This window comes from Vanellus vanellus, assembly GCF_965231255.1.
Source record: "Vanellus vanellus genome assembly, chromosome: 25".
Taxonomy (NCBI): domain Eukaryota; kingdom Metazoa; phylum Chordata; class Aves; order Charadriiformes; family Charadriidae; genus Vanellus; species Vanellus vanellus.
In genome coordinates, this window is record NC_138930.1 from 640775 (window position 1) to 663733 (window position 22959).

At 70.2% G+C, this 22959-nt stretch overlaps 1 protein-coding gene across 1 annotated transcript; it reads left to right on the forward strand.

Moving 5' to 3' along the window:
• Positions 1-3008: 3008 nt before the first annotated feature.
• Positions 3009-22756, forward strand: ARID3A (AT-rich interaction domain 3A; the record flags this gene model as incomplete). Its single annotated transcript, XM_082495318.1, has 8 exons — positions 3009-3436; positions 4095-4416; positions 18843-18915; positions 19937-20120; positions 20340-20587; positions 20888-21184; positions 21272-21361; positions 21520-22756. The coding sequence occupies 8 exons, from the start codon at positions 3009-3011 to the stop codon at positions 21738-21740; spliced, it is 1863 nt and encodes a 620-aa protein (XP_082351444.1). The 3' UTR covers positions 21741-22756.
• Positions 22757-22959: the final 203 nt, after the last annotated feature.

Consider the following 22959-nt stretch of genomic DNA (forward strand, 5'->3'; position numbering starts at 1 on the left):
GGCCGGCCCCGCGGCCTCGCCGCGCGCGGTATTTGCATGCGGCGGCGCCGACGGGCCAATGGGAAGGCGGGGCGGGGCTCGGCGGGCGCGGCCGGCCAATGGGAATGCGGGGTGGGGCGGAGAGGGGCGGGGCTGGCCCGGCGGGCCAATGGGGAGGAGGGGCGGGGCGGGGGCGGGCCCTGCCGCCCGCCCGCGGGGAGAGCAGCCGCCGTGCGGGCACCGAGCGCACCCCGGCCCCGCCGCAGCCCGAGCCCCGGGCGGCCGCGGCTGCTATGCGGCTTCGCGGCGCACGGCCTCCACCGGGTAAGCGGGGATGCACCGCCATACCGACCCCGCGGACGGGACCGGAACCGGGATACTTTTCTTCCCCCTCCTCCCGCGGCCGGTACCGGAGGTTGGGGGTCTCCCCCCGCGCTCGGGGGCTGGGCGGGACCGGGACCGGGTACTGGCCGCGTCCATTGGGTGGGTTGGGGACTCCTGCGGCCGGTTGCTGGGCGGGACCGGGGCGTCCCCTCCCCCCCCGTGGCCGGTTACGGCCGCTTCCCCCACGCGGGGCCGGGGCTCCCCCCCCCCCTCCCCGCGGCACGCCCCCGCGCCCGCCCGGACCCTCCATCCCCTGCGGGCGTTACTGGCCCGGCCGGTTAGAGCCCCCCGCGCCCCGCCCTGCCCAGCGGCCCTCTACCGCGGGGACGGGACGGTGCCGCCGCCGCCTTCTGACCCGGCCGGGGGAGCCTCGGCCTCCCGGGGCTCCGGCCGGAGGAGGGGGCCGGGGCCGGGCTCCGTGCTGGGCTGGGTGGGAGCTGCTTGCCCAGTCCGGCCCCGTTCCTCTGTGCCAGGGACGGCCGCTCCCCCCCCGGTTCACCGGGTCGGACCCCCCCACCCCCGTCTCGGGTTCCGCCGGGCGAGGCGCAGCCGGTGCCACGTGCCGCCGGGGCTGGGCTCTGCCCCGGGGATGAGCCCCCTGCCCGCCCCGGGGGTCCCTCCTGCGCCCCCCCCCCCCCTCCCCAGCCCCGGGGTCCCCGGGGATGGGCACCCGCCGAGCCCGGGCTCCCCGTCCTCCTCCTCCTCACTTCCATCTCCGCGCCGCCCGCAGAGCCCCGGCGGGGGTCCGGGGGCAGCGGACGGGGGTGTCCGGCCGCGGCCGGGCCCGGTGGCGGTGGCACAAAGGCCCCGTCCCTCACACCCCCGCCCGCCGCCGCGTATTTTTAGCCCGGCGGAGCCGCTGTCGCTCTCGAGCACCTGCCCCGGGGGACGCGGGGGCCGCCGCCACCGCACCGGGGCCCCGCGGCCGGGAGGGACAAAGGGGCACGGCTCAAGGTCACGGCGGCCGCCGGGCCGGGTCCCCTCCGCGAAGGGACGGTCCCCCGGCTCCGGGTCCCCCCCGCCGCGGGCTCGAGGAGGCGGTTCCGCTCCCGGTACCGGCACTGAGCGCCTCGGTGACACGAGGCGGGGCCGGGGCAGCCCGCGCCCGGGACGGTCCCGCGCTGGTTTTGCTCACGGCGGGGACCGGGGACGGAGCTCAGATGGCGGCGAGGGGAAACTGAGGCACGGGCAGTGCCCGAGCGGCCGCCCGGCTCCCGCCGCCCCGGTGCCGGTTTCCCTCGGCGGCGGCAGCAGCAGCACCGGCGGAGTCGCAAAGGGCAGCCCCGGGCCGAGCGCGGTGGGGCCGGGAGCGGATGCGGCCACCGTCGTAGCGAACCGCGGGGGAAGCGGCTCCCGCCCCACCGGCGGCGGCACCGGCCCGGTTCCCCTTTCCAGGATTGGCGGGATCGCGCCGTCGCTGCCGTCGCGGGCCGGTCCCTGCGGGCGTCCCGGGCTGCGGGCGGCAGGAGCGGGGCGGTTGTCCGGCCGAGGCGATGGCCGAACGCGGCAGTACCGGGCGGCGGCGCGGCGAGCTGCCCCTGCCCTCCCCCCCCCCCCGCCCCGGCTCCGCCTTCGGCACCGGCGAAGGTTGCTGCCGGCGGAGCCCCGTCCGTCCGTGCGGGGGTCGGGGCTGCGGGAGGGGGGTGCCCCGGGGGGTCCGGCCATAAGTGCCGGTTTCTCCGGTGGGTGCCGGCGGGGGGAAGCGGAGTCGGGCCGCCCCCGGGGGAGGGGGGGGAGCGCGGGGGTCGCGGGGGCGGTCGGTCCACCCGGTGCGCCGCTCGGGGACACGCGGGACCCCCCGGGCGAGGGCCCCCTCTGCCTGCGCCCGCCAGCGCCGGGCCCGAGCCCGCGTCTCCCCGGGTGGGGACGGTCCCGGTCCCCCGTGGGGCGGCTCTCCCGCGGGGCTGTTATCTGCGGGCACTGGGGTCCCGGTATCCGCCGCCGGCGGGGCCGGGCGGGGCTATCGGGGCCGGCAGGCCCCTTCCCCCTCCAGCAGCAGGGCCCGGCCTCCCTATCTCATTAGCTCGAGATTAATGAGGCTCCTGCGCTGTCTTTAACTCCTTCCTGCTCGCCAGCCCCGCTCACCCTTCTCTCCGCTTCCCCCGGCAGGTTCGCGCCGAGGCCTGCGGGCACCCGAGCTGGCCGAGGACTAGGGACGCCCGGTCCCGAGCGGGGGGACACCGCCATCACCCCGAGGCTGCCGCCCCCCGAAAGTGCCCAGTCGGCGAGGAGGGGGCAATGCACCGGGCTGCTGCTGCCTGCTGAGCCGGCGGAGGTTTTGCACCACGACGGCCACAGCACCCCGATCCCACCAAGCAGCCCCACGACTCCCACCGGAGCCCTCAAACGAAGTAGCCATCAGGGAAAAGCTGAGGGGGGTCGGGGGGCGCATCCTTCCGCCCTGACCCGGCGGTGATTCCTGCCCTGACACCCCGACGGCGCTGCGGACCCTCCACAGCCCTCGCCCCCCCGGGCCCCGGCAGCCCCCTGGCAGGGCTGCTCCCCCCGGCGCTCCCCAGCCTTGGCCCCCAGCCCCGCTGGAGCGCGGCAGCCTGCCGGGCGCTGCCCCCCGCGCCTCCCGGGCATTGCCCCCCGGGTGCATCGCCCCGCGCCCCCCTGGGGACCCGCCGCCCGCCGGCAGAGCCATGAAGCTGCAGGCGGTGATGGAGAACCTGCAGCGGCAGCAGCGTGCGCGGCTGCAGCAGGCGCTGGAAGCGCGGCAGCAGGAGCAGCAGCAGCAGCAGCGCTCCACGCCACCCCCCGCACAGCCCCCGCCGGCCCCGGGGCAGACCCCCGCCAGCACCCCGGCCCGTGCCCGCGGCCAGGATCCGGCCCCGGCGCCCTCGGAGGAAGGAGCGGAGCCCGAGAGCGCACACATGCAGCGGGCGCAGATGGCCGCCCTGGCCGCCATGCGGGCAGCGGCCGCCGGCCTCAGCCACTCGTCCAGCCCGGGGCTGTCGGATGAGAGCCAGGCCTCCGAGGAGGAGGAGGAGGAGGAGGAGGAGCGCGGTGAGGAGGAGGAGGATGGCGGGTACCAGCAGGAGATGGGCTCCGAGGAGGAGGAGGAGGATCTGTGAGTATACGCTGGCACAGACTGGCAGATCTTACGGGCTCGGGGAAGGGGCAGTGACATGGACCGGCCCCGGCGGGTTTTGGCATGGCTGGCTGGGGACACGAGCTGCCCTTTGGGACAGGGGAGCGGCATCGGGCGCTGCCTGCGCTGTGTCGGGCGGCCGCGTTCGTGCAGCTCGGGGTGGGAGGTGGGTTAGTGCCGTCGGGATGTCCCAGCGCAGGAGGCACCGAGAGCAGCAGCGCGGCAGCCGTGATTCCTCGTGCCGGGCTGGCATGGGGTGACATTTCATCTCTGCCCGGGGAACCACGTGGGGCCGTGACAGAGGATCCTGGTCTGGCTTTAAATTATGCAGGGCCCTTGCGGCCACCGCCTCCCAGCCCGTGTCCTCTCCGGGGCAGGGGATAGCCTGGGGGCCATCTGCCAGAGCCCCGCTCACCGCCGCGGCCGCTGTATTGGGATGCCGGTGGCCGGTAGAGCCCCATGGGGCTGCCACCCACTGACGGGGGTGTACCGGGTACCCCGTGTGCCGGGCGGGCGGCCCCAGCCCCACTGCTGTGGGGTGACCGTGGGGCAGGCGGGGAGTGGAGCAGGATCAGCTTTGAGGACGCAGCCCCCTGCTTGGCGTGGGAGTAAATCTCTCCTCTCCCCCCTACTCTAGGAAGGGCAAGTGGGACGAAGATGACTTTGAAGAGGACCTGGGCGAGGAGGAGGAGGAAGAGGAAGAAGAGGAGGAGGAGGAAGAAGACGACTATGAGGAGGAGGAAGAGATGGGAGAGGAAGGGCTCAGCTCGGCGGAGGCAGTGCGGGCAGGCGCGGGATCCCTGCTGCTCCGCAAGCCCCCGGCACCCCAGCACTACCGGGGCGAGCCGCAGCGGCTGCCGGGTGGGCAGGAGCGGCTCCCCTCCGGACTGGGCCACGCGCAGCCCCCGCCGCCGGCGCCCGACCACGGTGACTGGACCTATGAGGAGCAGTTCAAGCAGGTAGGTGACCGCAGAGGTGCGCGTCCCCCCTCCCGCGTCCATCCCTCCCCTGCTCCTCGGCTCTACCGCGGGTCCCTGCGTCCTCGAGAGCCGCGGTGCCGCCTCCAGCAGCATTCTTCTCCGATTGAGCTGCCGTCATTGCCGCTAAGAAAACGTGGGATTTCTCCGGGGTTTTAGTGCTTGGGCTCAGCCGTGTCCCCTCCCCTGTCGCTTTGGTTGGTGGCTCCGGTGCGATCCTGTGTCCTGGTTGGTACTGTGGCCTGGCTCTGGTGCAGGCGGGCGGCGTGATGGAGTTTGCCGTAGGGATCTGGGAGAATTCTTGCTGAAAATGATGGGAAAAAACCACCCCTAACTTGCAAATCTGAAGGGAATCCTCGGTTTCCTCTTCTCCACCCTCCCCAAGCTGTTTTTGGTGGGGACCTGGCTTGTTCCCCGTCACCGCAGAGGTGATGCCCAGTGGGACGGCTCTGACCCTGTGGATGATTTGGGGGCAGAGCTGTCCCCCTGCCGCTGCCAAAACGCCATTGAAGAGCGAAACTGGGGTGAAAGCCCCCCGGCTGCCCCCTCCATCACCTTCCCCGCTCCAGCTGAGCCAGGCTGGCAGGAGGCAGGCACGCTCCCGCTCTCTCCCGGCGCTGGAGCTCGCTGCGCCCCGCTTTCAGCTAATCGAAGGAAATGTGCTGCGAGCTGGGGCTCCCCGGGGGCTGCCCGGTGCCTTTGATGTGTGTGTTTAAAAACATCTGAGTTTAGGGCTGGGGGAAGGGACGGGAGCCAACAGCAGCAGATGGGACCCAGATGGAGCGGCCGGGGCATGGTGGCCTTTCGGGAGGGATGCGACGGCCCCTGCCCCTTCCCCAAATAGGAAGGGGCAGGGGCCGTCTCATCCCTCCCGAAAGGGGGAAGGGGCTGCGGGCATCTGCCCGCACGTCTGGATGCGGGCAGCATCACGATGGGCCGGCGGGGAAAGCACAAGCAAGCGCAGAGCGTGCGGCCGCTCTCCCTGGCACGCTCCTGCCCGGCGGCGGGGAAGGCGGGATGCTCCTGCCCCGTGCGTCCCTCGTGCCGCCGCACTCGCGCCGCCTCTTCTTGTGGTTTTTCTCTTTTGTGCTTCCTGCCCGTCGGGGAGCGAGGGGCCGGGGACGTGATCTCGTGTATCTGTGAAAAGGCTTTTTTTGATACCGCAGCTGTGATCTTCCTGTTTGTCACCATCATGGTGCTGTACCGGACCTGTGCGCCGGCTCTGGGGAGGGGCGTGAATTGCTTCCAGCCCTCGGGATCCAACGGGAAAATTGGGGGCTGGTGATGTCCGCAGGACCTGTGCCGCGCTGCCGCAGTGGTTCCGTAGATGTGCCATAGACCGTGCCGTAGCCCCCACCGAGTCCCCCCCCAGCACTTGGGGACACTATCCCGACTCCCGGCACATCCTCTGCCCCCTCCCCACCTCTGCCCCCCAGGCTGTGCCGGCAAAAGGGGCTGAGCCGCCCCTCTCCCCCCTCCCCGTTTTGCTTCCCGGCGGAAAGCTTCCCGGGGTCGGCAGGGAGATCCCGGCGCAGGCGGTTAATCGTGGAAACAGCCGGAGGGGGGAGGAAAGCAGCTGCCATGGCTGCGCCGTGGGCGGAGGAGAGGAGGCGAAGCGCCCGGGCCGGGAGAGGCTTTCCCCGGCACGTCAGCCCGCCAGCGCGCCGGCGCTTGGATCGCGGCCACTGGACCCGGGCCAGGGGGTTGCTCGGCGCAGCGCGGCGCTGGCCGGGGAGCTCCTCCTTGGCCACCCTCCAGCGCGTGCCGTGCCGTGCCGCCCAGCGCCCCAGCTCCAGCCCAGCTGGCGCAGCCGTGCCGGCGCGGCCTGGGAAGGAGCAGCAGGAATGTAAACAGCGAGGGCCGGCGCGGGGCTGCTGGGCAGGGGGTGCTTTACCCCTTCCCGGCTCCCGCCGCTGCGCCCCTTCCCCGGGAGAAGAGGCGCGTTAGGGGAAAACCCCGGCAGCACCGGGGTGCCGGTGCACCGTGGCCGGGTGTCCCCCCCATGTGGGAGAGACGGCGGGGACGCGGTACCACGAGCATGGCCGCCCCGGTGCTGGGCCTTCCCGCTGCGGTGGGGAAACGGGGCTCGAGGAAGGGGCTCTTCTGGGGTTCCTCTTTTTCCGCGGATGAGCTCCCCGGCGCTGGGAGCACCTCTGCTGTGCCACAAGCCTGCGGGGAGCGCGCGGCCCCCTGCGTGCGCGGGCTGAGCCGGTCCCCCCGGCACCTCCCGGGGCTGAGCCGCGGCTGCGTCTGGGGGCGGTGGGTGGCTCTGATTTCTTTCTCGCTGCCTCTGAGCAGGCTCAGCTCCCCCCAGGCAGCGCAGGGATGGTGGTCCGACGCTGCCGGGGGTCTTCGGGGCTCCCTGCGGGTACGGTTTGGGTTCAGCTCCGGGAGCGCTGGCACTGGTGAACAGCCCAGCCTGGAACCGGACCCCCGGCGTCCCTGGACCCCTGTGTTTGGGGACATGGTCCTCACCGGTCACCGCTGCCGTCCGTGTCCCCATGCCCATCTCCGCACCGAACCCCGGTGCTGCCGGGGGCTGTCCCCATCCTGCACCGCGGGGTGTTACTGACCCACCGGGGACAGGTTCCGGCAAACCTGGGTTGAACCGCGGTGGGCCATGGAGAGGAGGAGGAGGGGGCCCGGTTCAGGGGGGAGGAAGGGGAGGGCGTGAGGAAGAGTTATGGAGGTTATGGAGGTTAGGGAGCCGGCGCGTGGCACCTCCCCGTCCCCGGGGACGGCTACCGCGCAGGCAGAGGTCAGCTCGGCGGCTGACCCGGGGCGCTGCCCGCGCCGGCAGCAGAACAAAGGAGCCCCGGCACGGCGGGGGGCTCAGGGGGCGGCACTGCCGAGGGCGCGATGGCTCCTTGGGGGGGAAAGGGGCACTTGTGGGGCAGGAGGAGGCTCCCCGGGGGAAATGGCTGCCACGTCCTTCTGCACCGGCCGGCAGCGAGGGCAGGCTCGCTTTCCTTTTGATCGTGCGCTTGTGGTAGCCCTGCTGGCGGCGGCACGGGGTCGGGGGGGTCTGGTGGGATGTTGGCACGTTGCCCCACACTGCCGCTGTGCCGGGCTGCAGCGCCGGGCCGGGGCCGTGTTCGCTCCCGTTTGGGATCAGGATCGTCTCTAACCTCACCCCAAAAGGCACGACGGGAGCCCGGGGGGTCGGGGCGCTGCCACACCGGTGCTGGGGTCTGTGCCGCAGGGGGTGGGGTGAGCCCTGCAGGGCACCGTGGCCGGGTGCCGGGGCTCGCCGGGGCTCACACCACGGGCGTTTGCCGTCACGCCGCCGCTCCGGAGGACGATGCTCGCGGGGGGAAGCCGGGCTTTGACGAGCCGCGGGAGCACGAGCAGCTCAACCAACCCCTGCCAAAAAATCCGGCACTGCTGCGTGCCGCCGCAAACTGCTGCGTAATGCCTGGCCGGCGCGCTGCTGCCGGGGAAAAACCTCCTTTGATGTCTGCACCCCGGCCCCGGCGGGTGAGCGGGGGGGCTCCGCTGTGCCCCGCGGAGAACCCTGCTCCTGACCTTTCTGTTTCGTTACCGCTATTACTGTGCCCCACTAATACCGGGAGCCGGAGCCCCGGGCACGACGCAGCCCGCGGGGCCGGAGTTTCCTGCCTCTGCCCCGTCGGGAGTTTCCTGGGCTGCCTGCGCTCCCCGGGCGCGTGCACCCCGTCACCCCGTCACCGCGGCTGCGGGGATCTGTCCCCGGGTGCTGCCGGTACCCCCTCTGGCTGCAGCAGCCACTGGGCTCCTTCTGGGGTGCCCTGTTTTAGGGGGTCCTCCGCTTTGGGGTGCCCCATTTGGGGTGCTGTGGGCTGATGTTTGACACCCCCCCTCCCCCCCGTTTCTGCTCCTGTTCAAAGGAAGCGTCCGAGGCTTTAAGAAGCTGATGCGGCAGTGGGGGAGGCTGCACGGCGGTGGGCGCCGGCGGTGGGGTGCCGTCTGTTCATCTGTCCCAAATGGGAACGTCTGCACTGCACTGGTGACACATGGAGGGGGGCGAAAACCTCAGCCCTTATCTTGTGCCGAGCAGCGCTCCCCGGAGATACGGCATTTCAAAGTGCAACGGTTGGGGGAAATAAATAAATAAATAAACCGAAAGCAACTCTGCAACCTCGGTGGGGCCGAAACCGGACCCCCCCGCCCCCCACACTCCCAGGCTTGGGGACCAGCCGTGGCAGCGCACGTGGTGGCTCCCGGGAAGATGAAGCCGGGATTTTCCTGGAGGAACCGTGGGAGGGGCTGGAGGGGCTGAGGAAAAGCTCATTTTTTCCTCCAGAGCTCCGTGCAGAAACCCCCGGCTCCGGCTGTGGGGTGGGGGACCCCCTCTGCTCCCCCCGGGCAGCACAGCCCCCGGCGCAGGGCCCTGAACCCCTTTCTCCCGTAGATTATTTTTATTTAAAAAGCCGAAAGCTGGCCCGGGGGGAGCGGGGGGCCCTGCGGCCTCTTAACGAGGGCGGGAGGGTCCATTTACTTTCTTTAAAATATTGATTAGCGCTTTATTGCATTAGCCGGCCGAGCGGATGAGCCGCCCCCGGGGAGGGCGAGGGGGCCCCTGCGCAGGGAAAGGGGCACCCGAGTGTCGTCGCCCGGCCGGGGGCCGCCGTCCCCCCACCCCGAAAGGCAGTTTTGCTCCGGCCGGTGCCGCGGCGTGGCGGGGGGGCACAGATAAAGGGCAGCGCCCTGGGGCCCCCGGTTGGGCGCTTCTGCACCGGGAGGAGGCGATTGCGGCATCTGGCCGGGCCGGCGGCAGATAACGGGGCTGAGGAGGGGACCGGAGCGGGACGGGGTGTCCGGGGGCTGCAGTGCAGCGGACCCCTCCCAGGAGAAGGGCTGCGTCCTCCCCCGTGACCCCGGCGCAGCCATCACCCGTCTCGCCCCACGCCGCCGTCCCGCTCGCTGAAGGGTGTTCCTGGCCGGGGATCCAGCCCGGTAATCGGCTCTCGGCGCTCAGGGAGCCTTCCCGGAGTTGTAATCCCACCGGATCCCCGGCCGGGGGTCAGGGACTTCTTGGCAAGAGCAGCTTAGCGGCCGAGTGCCTCCCCCAGCGTGACGCCTGGGCGCCCGCGCAGCCGGCTCAGCCCGCGGTGCTGGTCCCGGCACCGCGTGAAGCCGTTTGTCCCAACGAGACCCCGGTTAATTAACAAGGTGGGGGACAGGGGACGCGTTCCTTCCGCCTGGCTCGGCTGGTTGTGTTTGCTACTGGGGGGACCGTCCCCTCGAGCCAGGCTGCCCCCCCCGGCCCGGGCATCGCTGCCGGGGTCCCCCTGAGACCCCCTGTTCCCCCCCGGGCTGATTTGAGGGCTGCAGAGGAGGCGGCCACCTCCCAGCCCCCGCACAGCTGAACTAACAGGAATGAGGGTTTATTTAAAAGAAGGGAAAAAAAAAAAAAAAAAAAAGGAGCAGAGACGAGAGCAAGTCCTTTGTCAGCAAAGCAAACAGCCGCCCGGCAGCGGAGCAGTTGGGCAAGGGCGCCGCGTTGCTCCATTGCCCTATTTCTGGCCCAAACCGCAGGAGAAATGGCAGCCGGTCCTGGGCCCCGGCCGGACGTGCCGCAATCGGGGGGCGGGCAGCGGTTTGGGGACGGGGGAGCCCCCCTGCTCTCCCCTGGGCACATCGCTGACACTGCACCTGCCTGCGCTGCCCGCTCTGCCTGCACGGCCGCTCGCCGGGCTCTGAGCCCACCGGGGCAGCCGGACTGGGGGCTCAGGGCGCAGCTCGGCTCCCGACCCCCTCCCTGACCCTTCCAGTCGGTCACTCCATCTGCCCGTGCCTGTGTCCCCGCTCCGGATGGAGCTGGTGATAACCCACCCGGGGCCGGGGCTCTCCTCCCCGGGCAGGCGCAGGCGCCCCGGTCCCTCTCCCCATACGTACTGCAGGGAGGGGGTGGCCCTGTCACCGGTGACGGTGGTCCTTCGGGAAAGGGGTTCCCTGTCCCCCCACAGCAGCCGGCTCAGGGGTCTTGTCCCCGTGCAGCCGGGAGCACCCACGCGAGTGCCGGCCCTAAATCCCTTCGGCAAAGGGCTGAGCCTCCTGCCTCAGTTTCCCCACCTGCCCGAGCACCCTCTGCCCGCGGCCACCGCGGAGCCCCCGGCTCAGGCAGCAGCACGCGCTTTCGGAGACTCAAACGCCTGCGATGTGGCACCCCGCGCTGCCACTCGCTCCGGCGCTGCGGTGGGACGGGGTCGGGCAGAGGCTTTTGCCGGAGCTGGCATGGCTCCGGTGCTGCGTCAGTGCCGGCAGGGCGAGGAAGCAGCGAGGTTTCGGCGCTGCTGGAGCAGCTCTGCGGTGATGGTTCCAGGGCTGACGGCCCGCAGCTGGCTGCCTGTCAAAACCATCTGCGGCTCTTGGACCTCTTCCAGCTCCCGCGGGCAGGGACGGGGCGCGCGGGACCCCCACGGCGGTGGCACCGCAGTGGGGTGGGCAGAGCGGCCGTCCTGCGGGTGGGCAGACAGACGGACGGACGGACGGAGGTGCGGGACCTCGCATTTCAGGAACAGCTTTGCAATTAGCCAAATCCCCGGCCCGGGCGGTGGAAGCCCCGGGTGACTCATCTGCTCTGGCTTACAGCGATCCCCTTTCTAAGACGATCATTTACATATGGTGGAATTTAAACCCCAGCTCGCCTGCAAGGGCTCACGCCGCCGCCGCTCCTGCCCGTGCCGCTGCCCGCGCACCCGGGTCGGGTCCTCGCCCGGGGGGTCTCGACCTGCCCACCCTGTCGGGTGTCACCCCGGGGAGGGCTGGGGGCACCTGGGGAGGGACAGCCCGGGGTGGGGGCTCATCGGGTGCCCCCAGGACTTGCACTGCTTTTCCGCTGGGAAGAGCTTTGCTGCTCCAGTCGCGGTTTCTTGGGGTCGGTGCAGGGAGCCGCGCCGGCGGTGTGCGAGCCATGCCCTGGGTGTTGCTGCCTGGGACGAGCTTTCTCAACACTGCCTGGCTCCGCTGAATTAATATTTGCACAAAGTCCGGTGCGATAGCAAGCATGTGTCAAGGGCATGCACCGGCACGCACGCGGCGAGGGCCGGGGGAGCCGCCATGCTGCTGCCGGGCTCGCTCCCACCCGCCTGCCCTGGCCGGCGGCTCTCGGCTTGGCGGGGGGCACCAGCTCCCCTGTCCCCCCCACCGCTCGGCAGTGACCTCTCGGCAGTCCGTGCCATGTGTCAGTGTTCAGACGCTGAACCGGTTTTTATTTTGGCCGGAGCCTGGCACGCTGCCGCCCCGCAGGTCCCTCTGAAGCCGTGGTTGGAAATGCCATTGCAGCAGGATTCGCTTCCTCCTCTGCGGGAAGGGGAAAAACAGCAGCGGCGCAGCCATCCTGGGAGCCGGCGTCGGCCCGGACCCCGCACGCGGCTCGCTGCACCGGGACGGCTCCAGCGCATGGACGTGGATCCACACGGAGCGTCCTGGCGGCTGCCGGCTGGCCGGGCAGGAGCGGCCCCGCGGCGTGGCGGGGAGGGCGGCCGACGGCGCAGGGACAATGGGGGGTCAGGGAGGTTAAATGGCGACTAATTCGCCCATTCAACGTCCCCCTCCGCAGCGCGGTGACACCCGCCGTGTCGGCGCTGACACTGGCCCGTGTCCCCCCGGGTCGCCTGTACGGCTGCTCCCGCCAGCCTGGCTGGGGAGGTGGCGGGGCCGGGGCCGGGGTCCGCGCGGGACCCCCCTGTGCTGGGGGGCTCGGTTTGGGACGGGATGCTGCCTGCGGTGCTGTGGGCTCCTGCTCATCCCGTCCCCTTCCCCACGTCTCAGGGGGTGTCTCCCCCGGGACCACGGCCAGGATGCGGTCGCAGCATCACTGGGGGGGTGTGCAGGTGCTGGGGGAAGGCCGGGTGGTCTCGGGGCCCCACAGCACTTTGGGGCGATGGGTGGGGGTCGGGAACGGGCTTGTCCCTGTGCCGCAGGAGTGCCGATGGATCTGCCGCCCACCCGGTCCCCATGCCGAGGTGGGGGCACTGGCGGGGAGAGGCACCTGCGGGCGGTGGGGCCGAACCACGGAGGGGACAATGCTGGGAACCAGCGGGAACAATAGTGCCGACGGGAAACGTGGCGGCGAGGGCCCTGTGCTCCCCGGCTGCCCCCGCGGAAGCCGCCCTCCGCCCCGGGCAGCCCCGGCCGCGCTCAGGCCGCAGGAATCCCGCCGGGCCGGTCAGTGGACTCGGCCGCCGGCGGCAGGAGCTGGCCCCATCAAGTCCCATGCGGGCGAGGATCCCGGCAGCACCGTCCTGCCGCCAGCCGGCCGCGGAGCGAGGCAGTGGGGGGCCGCTCCGGGGGATTTTGGGGAGGGGGCGCATCCGCCTGTCCCGCCGGCCGCCCCGGCCCGAGGAGGGGCTGTGCTGTGGGGGGGCTCGCAGGGGATTAGGGATGGGGACGGCGGGAGGTGACCCGGCCCTAAGCCGAGCGCTTTATCTGCGGCGGGATCTGTGCCGGGGCCGGACTCTCCCTTTGCCCTTCGCCGGGAGGGATCGGCCCCAGCAAACCCCATACCGCCGTGCCGGGGGGGCCGTGCCGGCGCTGCCCCCGCTCCCCGCCACGGCCCTGCCCGGGGAAGGGGCTGCGCGGCCCCGGGCACCCCCAGCCCTGACTCAGCCACCATCTTACGGGAAACCACCTCACCACCAGCACCCGAAACGCTTCGTTTCGGGGCCCATCACCAGCCCTTCGCTCTAGTTTTTACAAATTACTTTCTTTTTCTGGAGAAGTGCCCCCACCGGCCCCAAGTGCGGGTCCTGGCGTGCGATCGGTGTGGGGCGGCTGCTTCGGCGTGCCGGGGGGGGCTGCGTGCGCCGGCCGGCAGCAGGACAGGAAACACCGCCCGCGTGTTTATTCTTCGTTAAATAACTCGTTAGCGTGCGCGGTCTCTGCCCGTCGCCCCTCGGCTGTCAGTGGGACAAAGAGACGCGTCCCCAGGGGCCGCTCGGAGGAAGGAAGGAAGAAAAGAAAGAGAGAGAGAAGGACCCCCCCACCGCCATCGCCCCGCCGGGGCCGGAGTCCGTCGGCGAGGACGTTTGCCCCGTACCTGCCGCGGGCGCCTCACCGGGGTGGGCTCTCCCCTGCAGCCGCCTTTGTTGTGTTTTTTCCCTAAATACATCAATTCAGGCCCCTGTGAGGCGGTCGGCCCTGCTGGAGGGGTCCCCAGTGCCCCCCCCTCCCCCCCATCCCTGATGCTGTGGCCCTCGGGGGGTCTCTCCCTCTGTTCCTGGCTCACGGCGTGCACGTCCCAAACCGGTTTCGAGGAGAAGGGAGGAAAGCCGGGAGTGTCGAGACTTCCTGGCGATGGAAAAGAAAGTTGAAAATTATTCCCTGAGGCTCGAAAACCCGGAACCGAGCCGGGGGGGAGGGGGGGGACTCGGACGGGGGACGCTGGCTCAGGACACACGGACACGGGATGCTCTGCAGCCCCGGCCCTGCACACCCACGGTCACTGGCTGGGGGTCCCTGCACTCCTGGTGGGGTGGGCACGGGGGCTCCTGCCCATGGGGAGAGTTGCCCGGCTCCGGCGTAAGCCACGGAATCGCCGGGGCTGCGCTCCCAGAGCCTCATTAAATGGCGCTTCCCCTCCCTGCTTTAATTGCCCTCCTTGCTCCCGGCTCGGGGGGGGAGCGGTGGGCTGCTGTGGGGAGGGGGGGTTATCTCGGTCCCTCCCGGCGGACCCCCGGCACGCACCGCTCCCGTGCCGAGGGCTCTCCTGCATTCCTGGCATTGCCGAGGGGCCGCCTCCCCGCCGGCCCTTTGAAAGCCAACGGGTTGGGATTTTCCCGTAATCTGGTTTGAAACATTAATCCGGTCATCCACACCAAACGCCGGGCCGGCATCCTGCCGGGGCGCTGGGGTGCGGGGTCAGTGCCGCCCGCCCGCCGCCTTCCTAATTCCTCCTCCACTTAATTATATATCTGCTGGCAACGGCCATCTGGCACCTCGTCCTCAGCCGGCCGCAAGGACGGAGGCACGGGGCCGATGGGGGTTGCACCGGCAGCGAGGCGGGTCGGCACCGCGGCGCAGAGCCAGCCGTGCCCGTGGTGCCGGGGCGGGCAGCAGTGCCGGGCGTTTGCCCTGTGCTGGGTGAGCACTGGGTGCACGGGGCCAGACCCCCGGGGACCGGGGGGCTCCTGGGGGGCGTCTCCTGTCCCCCAGCCAGGCTGGGGTCGGCTGTGCCGCGGCATCCCGTGGCACTGCGCTCTCGCCGTGGGGACCCGTCAGTGGGGCAGCATGGCCGGGCGGCCTCCCCGCAGTAAGAGGATATTATCGGGGCAGCTGCGTTACAGATTAAGTCGTTTTCCACCTCCCTGCGGCCTCCCTAATTACGAAATGTAAATCTATTGAGTCAGCGGCGGCAGGGCGGCCTCTCCCCGCGGCTCGCTGCCCGGCGGCCGGCGTTACCTTTGCACCGAGCCTCACCGCCTCTGCCCGCGCCTCCCTGACGAGGAACCGCGCTTTGTGCCGAGCAGAAGCCGTGCTGGAGCGCGGCGCGCAGGGCATCGGCGCCAGCCGGTGATCGACACCTGCTGATTTCGGTGCGGTGGTGCCAGCGGCAGCCAGTCCGTGCCGAGCCCAGCTGCGTGCTTGGTTTCGCACGCTGCTGAAACGAGAACATGTTTCTGTTCCTCAATTTTTATTTTGAGATGCAATACCTAAGCTTTCCTATGATGCCTGCGCTGCCTGTTGGGGTTTGTGGGGTGCACAGCTCCTTTGCCGCGTCCTCGCCGGCGCGGGAGCACTGCGGGCTGCCGGTGAGGCGTCCCGGCAAACGCGGGATGCCGTCAATGCAAGGAAATCCTGCGAGGGGCTGCTGGAAGTCGCTCGTCTCTGCCCCTTTCCACGTCTCTGCCTGTGCCCGGGGGGGGACGGGGGCAGCTCGGCGGATGCCGCTCGGTCACGCGGCGCCTGCCGCGGTGCAGGCAGGGCACGTCCCGGCCACGGTGGGGCACGTCCTCGCCTCGCGGCACTGCTGGCCCAGCTCCCCGGCAAGCTGCCCTCGCGCCGGGTGGTTCTACCGGCGTCGGCAGAGCCAGGCGAGGGTCCGGGGGGCTTTTGGGGGCACAGCCGGCAAAGCGCCTGGTAGAGGGGAGCCCTGGCCCGGCCGAGCCCCTCTCCCCGCTCCGGGGCGGTGGTGGCCGGCGAGCAGCAGCCGAGCGCGGCGGAGCTGTCGAAATCCCGCCGGTAACCACAAGCAGCGGCTTGCGAAACGTCCTTTGCCCGGCAGCCGTGGCTGGGTGTGCCGGTGGGGCCTCGAGGGCGCCGGGCAGGAACGGGGCTCCCTCTGCTCACCGGCCCCCGTGACCGCCCCGGTGGCTTCGTCCCGGGTGGGGGGAGAGTGGCCGCAGCCAGTGGAGGTTGGCACGGGACCACCGGGGCTGGCGGGCGGCGGGGGGTGCGTGGAAGGACGGCACACGGGGCAGCCGCCACCCGCTGCCGCTAATCCCCGCGGCCCGGCCGGCGCACGCTTTCCTCAGCTGACGGTTAATTTTCTTTCATCCTCTTAAACGTGTCCGTTCCCCTCGGGACTGAGCCCGGGGGGGGCCCACGGCCGGGGGGGGCGCGCAGTAAATGAACCGGCGTGTTTGTCCCTTCCCAAACGCGGCCGCAGCTCCCGCCTGCAGCCGGGGGAGAGCGGCTTTATTTAAGAGCTGGCTTTATAAAAATTGAATGAACTGATGTTTTCATAAACAGCTGATCGATTTTTAGAGCTCTGCGGGTTAATAGGTTGCTCGTGACCCCCTTGCGCTGTGCTGGGATGGCTCCGCGTTCCGTACTGGCCGGTCGTGCCCGTACCCTGCCACAATTTGGGACCCGGAGCCCCGGGGATGGCATGGTGGCCACGGCCAACGCCGCTGCCGGCTCTCCCCGGGGATGGTGAAACGCTGCCAGCGCCGGGGCACGGCTCCATGCCGCCGACAGTTCTGCTTTTTCACAGTGCCCTTCCTCCCGAGCAGCCCAGGGAGGGGGCTCTTTCCAGCCCCCCCAGCCCCGCCACCGCGCCACGGCACTTCTCCCTCCCCGGGTTTGTATTTAATCCCCCCCGTGGGGCTGAGCCCCGCACGGCCGTCCGGCGCACTGCCCGCTGCTCCTGTGCCGGTGCCACGGTGCTGGGGGTCCCCACAGTGCTGGGGGTCCCCACGGTGCCTGGGCGCAGCATCTCTGCCGCGGTGCCGGTACCGAGAGGCTGCACCCTCTGCCCCCGCTCCCGCTGCGCAGACAGGGCTGTCGCCCCGTTAGCGGGGTTAACGAGGCTCAGGGTGAACCATGGGGGGTGCGTGGGTGGTGGAGCCGCGGGCAGGGGGGGCTCAGCGCGCTGCAGGATCAGTGCCGCAGCGGCGGGTGCTGGGGAAGCCCTTTCTCTGCGTGCGGCTTTCCGAGCTGCTCGAGGAAACGGGGGAGGCCGGATTGGCGCCGGCCCAACATCCCTCGGCCAGTCGGGAGCAGTCTGCGCGGCGCAGCCCAAAAAACCGCGGCGGTGCCCGCTGTGCCATGTCCCAGCCCTGTCCTGCCGGGGGGGGCATCAATGTGCTCCCCCCGTGCCGTGGTCCCCCGGGGCTCCCCCTGCACACCGGACCCCTGGCCGTGGCGCTGGGCTGGGAGAGGGGCTTTGAGGGGTCCGGCCAGAGGTGACGGTGGCTCCTGCCCCTTCCGCGGGGGTTTGCCGGGGCCGGGCGAGGTTTCCAGGGGAACTGGGGGTTTATGGCTTTCCCGCAGCGCCCTGCCCCTCTTATCGGCGCGGCCCCATTGATCCCTTTGATCGGTGCCGGCGGGCGAAGAGTTCAACCCCACAGGGTCCGGATCCTCCCGGGGGGGCCGTGGGAGGAGGGGGTTCGTGCCCCTCGATCACAGCCGGGGCGACGGCCGCCCTCGGTTCCCGGTGCCGCCGGGGTGCCGTGCCGGGCATGCCCATGGGATGAGTGGGTGTATCGGTGACCCGGTTAACGCGCTGATCTGCCGCCGCGCGGTTGGTACGTGCCTGCTGAGTTACGTGGTAATATTTATAGCCCCTTCCCGGCCGCCGCGGCCCCGCTGGCAGTTGTTCAAAGTTGTCATTGAGGAAAGCGGGTGCCGCTCGGCACCCAGGGGAGGGGGACAGCGGGGCCGGGGCCAGGGCTGCGGCGTCCATCCCCGTGGCATCTGGGCAGCGCCTGCCCTGCGCAGCCCCTGCTCCGACACCCCTCCTGGGGGTTGGGGGGGGGGGATTATCCACCAGCCACCACCCCCGGGGCAGAAGCCCTGCTGGGGTTTGGCCGCCAGCGCCGGGGAGAGGCAGAGCCGGCGTGGCGTGCCTGCCTGCGTGCCGGGGCGCTCAGGCCAGCAGATCCTGCTGCCATAAATCAGGCAGGAATGTGCCGGGCTGTCGGGCGCGGGGTGGGGTCCCGACAAGAGCTGCCCCGGCAGAACCGGGTGCTCGAGGCGCGGCTGTGCCAGAAGCCTTGCCCGGGTCTGCCTGCCCCGGCTCAGAAAGACATGTGCCGGCAGTGTAGCGCGGTGCGGTGCGGTTCATCCTGCCGGCTTTGCACCAGCAGCCGTGCCTCGAGCAGTGCGGTGGCCTGGGGGGGAGATGCTCTCGCAGGAGGAGAGGCTGCCAGCCCCACGGCCACTGCCCGACGGGCACGAAGCCTCACCGGGGCAGCCCACGCTCGGCGCCGGCCTCGCCAGGCAGAGGGGAGCAGGCTCTGCCAGGCGGCGCGGTGGCCAGTGGCATGCCACAGATGGGAGGTTGTCCTGCGACCAGCTCCAGCTCAGCACCCTCCTCACCACGTCATGGCCCTCGTGTGCCGGGGCTGTACCCCCAGGGACCCCCTTTGAGCACACCGCGGCAGGGACCAGCTCTCACCACGGCCGATGAGCTCATGCCGTGGCACAGCAGCTCGCACCGTGGCACTCAAGCACGCCCAGCGGCACACGAGCTCGCCGTCCCCCGGCGCTGTCTCCCTCCGGCGCTGCAGGTGCGGAGGATGGATCACACCGGAGCGTTGCCCCACTCTGTGCCGAGCACGCGGTGGATGCTAAAAATAACCGTGATCGGCGTTCCCAGGAGCAGCCGGGGGCCGATCGCAGCGCTTGCAGCGTGGGAGCCGCTGCGGCCCGCGGGCGAGGTGTGGGGCAGCGCTGCCATTTCGGCACCGGCGCTTCGGGGCTGAGCTCAGAGCGGGGCAGGCAGGGGGTGGGTGGCACCGCCGTCCCGGGGATCCTGCCGGGGCACGGGCGCAGGTCAGCCCCCCGCCGCGGGGACCCTCGGGATCCCCTGGCCCCGTGCAGGGACCCCCCTGTGCCGAGGGGCGAGCGGAGGGGCTCAGCCCGGTGGGCACAAGCCCCGGGGATGCTGCTTCGGGAGGGTCGGGGGTCTCCGGGCGGGGGGGCGGCAGGGGGCACAGGTATGGGGTTTTTTTTCTGAGCGTTTTTCTCCTCTCCTTGCGCAGCTGTACGAGCTGGACGGCGACCCCAGGAGGAAGGAGTTCCTGGACGACCTCTTCAGCTTCATGCAGAAGCGAGGTGAGCCCCCACTCCCCCCCAGCTCTCCCCCTGCCCCGCTCCCCCCCCCGCACCCCCTCCCCGGGGCCGGGGGCTCATTTCCGCGCCCCTCGTTACAGCCCTGAGGTCATCGCTCCGGCCGGGACGATGGTTAATTTTTAACCTCTTTGCACAGCGGGGTCAAACCTGCTGGGCCGGATCCGGCGCCTGCGGCCCCCCCTCGCCCGGCCCGTCGCAGCCGGGACCCGCAGCCCCTTCCCCGCGGGGTCCGGCCCCTCCTGGGCACGCCGCCCCTGGCTTTGCCCCCCCCTCCCCGGGTTACTGCAGAGGGCGAAGCCCCCCGCTGCCCTCCCGCTCTGCCCGGGCTGCAGGGGGTGGGCGCCGGGGGGGGTGTGGAAAGGGCCGAAAGCAAAGCGTTCTCCTGGTCGAGGGTCTGGTTCCTGCGTGGAAAACAGGGCTGGAAACGCTGACGCATCACTGCCTTCAGCCTTTTGTCGGGCAGGCGTTGGGGGAAGCACGTGTGCCTGCGCGGGGGGGGCAGCACTGCCGGCGCTGCGTCCTCCCCGCGCCCACCGGTGCCGGCAGGGCAGAGACCCCCCGGGAGGGAGGAGATGCCGCAGCCCCTTCCCCGTTTCTGGAGGGGTCACCCCCCCCCTCCCCCCCCCGCCATCGTGCCCGTGCGGCCCCCGGCTCGGCGGGACCCTCGTGGCCGGGAAGCAGTGCCGCCGTTATAAATAACTCCTGTTGCTGAGTGCCGCCAACCTCAGCCTGAGAAACCGCGCTCGGCCCCGTTTCGGGGGCCGTGGCTGAAAACTGCGAGTTTCTGTTTCCCTTGTGCGTGGGGCTGGTGCGAGGGGGAGATGGCAGCGAGGGGGGGGGGTTCCCAGGGGGGAGAGAAGGGGATGGTGGAAGGGAAGGGAGGAGCGGGAGCCCCCCGGTTCCTGCGCTGCCATGTGGGGGCTCTCGCCGGCTTTTCCCCCCCTCTTCGCCTGGGGGTGAGAAAGCAGCAGCGCAGACCCGCTCTCTCCTCCCCCCCCCCCAGGGACCCCCGTCAACCGGATCCCCATCATGGCCAAGCAGGTGCTGGACCTGTACATGCTGTACACGCTGGTGACGGAGAAGGGCGGCCTGGTGGAGGTGATCAACAAGAAGCTGTGGCGGGAGATCACCAAAGGGCTGAACCTGCCCACCTCCATCACCAGCGCTGCCTTCACCCTGCGCACCCAGTGAGCGGCGGGGGCTCGGCGGGGCGGTGGGCTGCCGAGGGAGGGGGCGGCTCCGGCGGAGGGGGTGCTGCCCGCGGTCCCTCTGCGGGATGCCGGGGGGGACCCCGCTCCGGGGATGGTGGCGAGGGAAGGGGTGGCACGGAGGGAGGGGGCAGAGGGGGGCAGGGGGTGCATGGCCGCCGCCTCACCGTGGCCGTCCCCGTCCCTTTCCGCCGGCAGGTACATGAAGTACCTGTACCCCTACGAATGTGAGAAGCGAGGGCTGAGCAACCCCAACGAGCTGCAGGCGGCCATCGACAGCAACCGGCGGGAGGGCCGCCGGCAGGGCTTCGGCAGCTCCCTCTTCACCTACTCGCCCGGCGGCACCCACGGCCTCCTCTCCTCCCCCAAGCTGCCGGTACCGGCGCTGGGGCTGGCCTCCGCCACCAACGGCGGGTCCATCGCTCCCGTCCAGAAGATCAAGAAAGGTAACGGCCGCCGCGGGCTGAGCCCCCTCCTGGCACCGGGGACGCAGCCCCGAAAGGGGCAGAGCCGGGAGCCGTGGGGTGGGGGGGTCGCACTCCTGTCCCCTCCCTGGGCTCGGGGCACTGCGGCTCCTTTCAGTGATCCCCAGCTCCGGTCGCCGGCTCTGGCCCTTGGGGGAGCAGGAGGTGCCGGACAGCCCCCAGCACGGCCACGAGGCACGGAGGGGCTGGGGACACCCCGGGGTGGTGGCGCCCGTCTGTCCCTGTCCCCCACGTCCCTGACCGCCCGCTCTGCCCCCGCAGAGGAGGACTCCCCCATCCCCATCTCCATGCCCAGCCGGCTCCCCGTCTCACTGGCCGGCCACCCCGTGGTGGCAGCCCAGGCGGCCGCGGTGCAGGTGGCGGCGGCCGCCCAAGCCGCGGCGCTGGAGCAGCTGCGGGAGAAGCTGGAGTCGGGGGAACCGCCGGAGAAGAAGATGGCGCTGGTGACAGACGAGCAGCAGCGGCTGATGCAGCGGGCGCTGCAGCAGAACCTCCTGGCCATGACGGCCCAGCTGCCCATGAGCATCCGCATCAACAGCCAGGGCACCCGCTCGCCAGGTCAGTGCCGGCCCCGGCCCCCCGCCCCGGCAGAGCCACCGCGGCCCCGGTCCCAGCACGGTGCGTAACCCGGCTCTCTCCCGGCAGAGAACCGCCAGGACTCCGCCGCCGGCCTGAGCAGCAACGGCACCAACAGCATCAGCATGTCGGTTGAGATCAACGGTATCGTCTACACAGGTGAGGGACGGGCAGCGGGGCGAGGGGCGGCTCGGCGGCCGCCAGTCCTGCCGTGCACCCGCTGGCGTTGGCCCCGTTTCCGGCTGCGGCCGCGGTGCGTGCCGGCAGCGATGGCACGGCCGTGCCGCCCCCCGCCTCAGCCCCCGCTCTCTCCGCAGGCGTGCTGTTCGCCCAGACCCCCGGCCCTTCCTCCTCCTCCTCCTCCTCCTCCTCCTCGCTCCCCTCCTCTGCCTACACCAAAGGCAACGGCGGCGGCGGCAGCCGGAGCAGCGGCAGCGGCGGTGGCGGTGTGGGGAGCGGCAGCAGCGGCGTCCCCCCCACGGCAGCGGCCGGGCTGGCCGTGCCCCCCAGCTCTACCTCCAACAACGCTTCGCCTTAACGCCCCCGGCGCCCCGGCAGCCCCTCACCCGGCAGCGGTTGGGGCGCGGGGGCCGGGGTCTCGCCGGGGTCTCACCGGGGTCCCAACGGGCTCTGGCTGGGGTGTCACCGGGGTGTCACCAGGGTCTCACTGGGGTCTCACTGGGGTCTCACTGGGGTCCTGCCCGGCTCTGGCCGGGGTCTCACCGGGGTCTGGTCAGGATCTGGTGGGGGTCTCACCAGGGTCTCGCCGGGCTCTGCCCTTGTTCTCGTGTTGTTGGGTTTTCCTTTCCGAGGCAGAAAAGCTTTAGCCCGGGGGTTTTGCCGGAGCCGCCGGCTGTCCCGCTGCGCCGCGCCGGTCCGGGACCGTTTACCTCACTCACATCACACTTTGCACTGTACATTTATTATTATTATTATTATTATTTTTTAACTCGTGTTACCTCCAGACAGACGCACGGACGCCTGCCGACGCGAGCTTTAGTGAAACCCCCCCGGCACTCAAAAAAAGATAAAAAAGAAATAATTGGAAATCGGGAGATATTTTATTCATTTAGATCCTTTTCCCTCCCCCTTTATTTTGAGAACTACACTCACTATATGGGATTTTAAGAGGTTGATGTTTGATTGTTTTGTTGTAAATAGCTTCTATTTTATTCTCTAAAAAGAAAAGAGAGAAGAATCGAACTTTTAACATGCAAATGATATATATTAGTGTTCATCAGGGAAACGGGAGCTCGGAAACCGCGTAACCTCTCCTTTCTCCTCTCGTTGCTGTCGGTGTCCGGGTCCCGCTCTGCTCCTGCCCCCGGGAACCCCCGCGGGCACCGCAAAATCTTTATTTTTATTCCTTTCCCCCCACCCCCCCCATAATACTACTGCGCAAAGCCAATTTGGGTGTATTTTCCTCCAAAAATAAGCAGCATGGTGAGAGCAGGAGCCGGGCGATGTATGGGGGGAGGGGGTGGTCCTAGAGAGGACCGGCGTAAAATATCCAATTTAGCAACGGGATGCAGGAGCTCATATCCAGGATGGGGATGCTCGGGGGGGTGGGGGGGCTGAGGGATGCTCCGGAGGTCCCGAAGGACGCAGAGCGTCCTTCGGGACCTCCGGAGCATCCCTCAGCCCCCAGGATTTATTTTAAGCATCGTTATCTCTCCAGCTGGCCAGGTTTCATTTTTTTTTTAAGATTTCTTTTTTTTTTTTGGTGTGTCACACACACACCCCCTCCCCCCCATTCC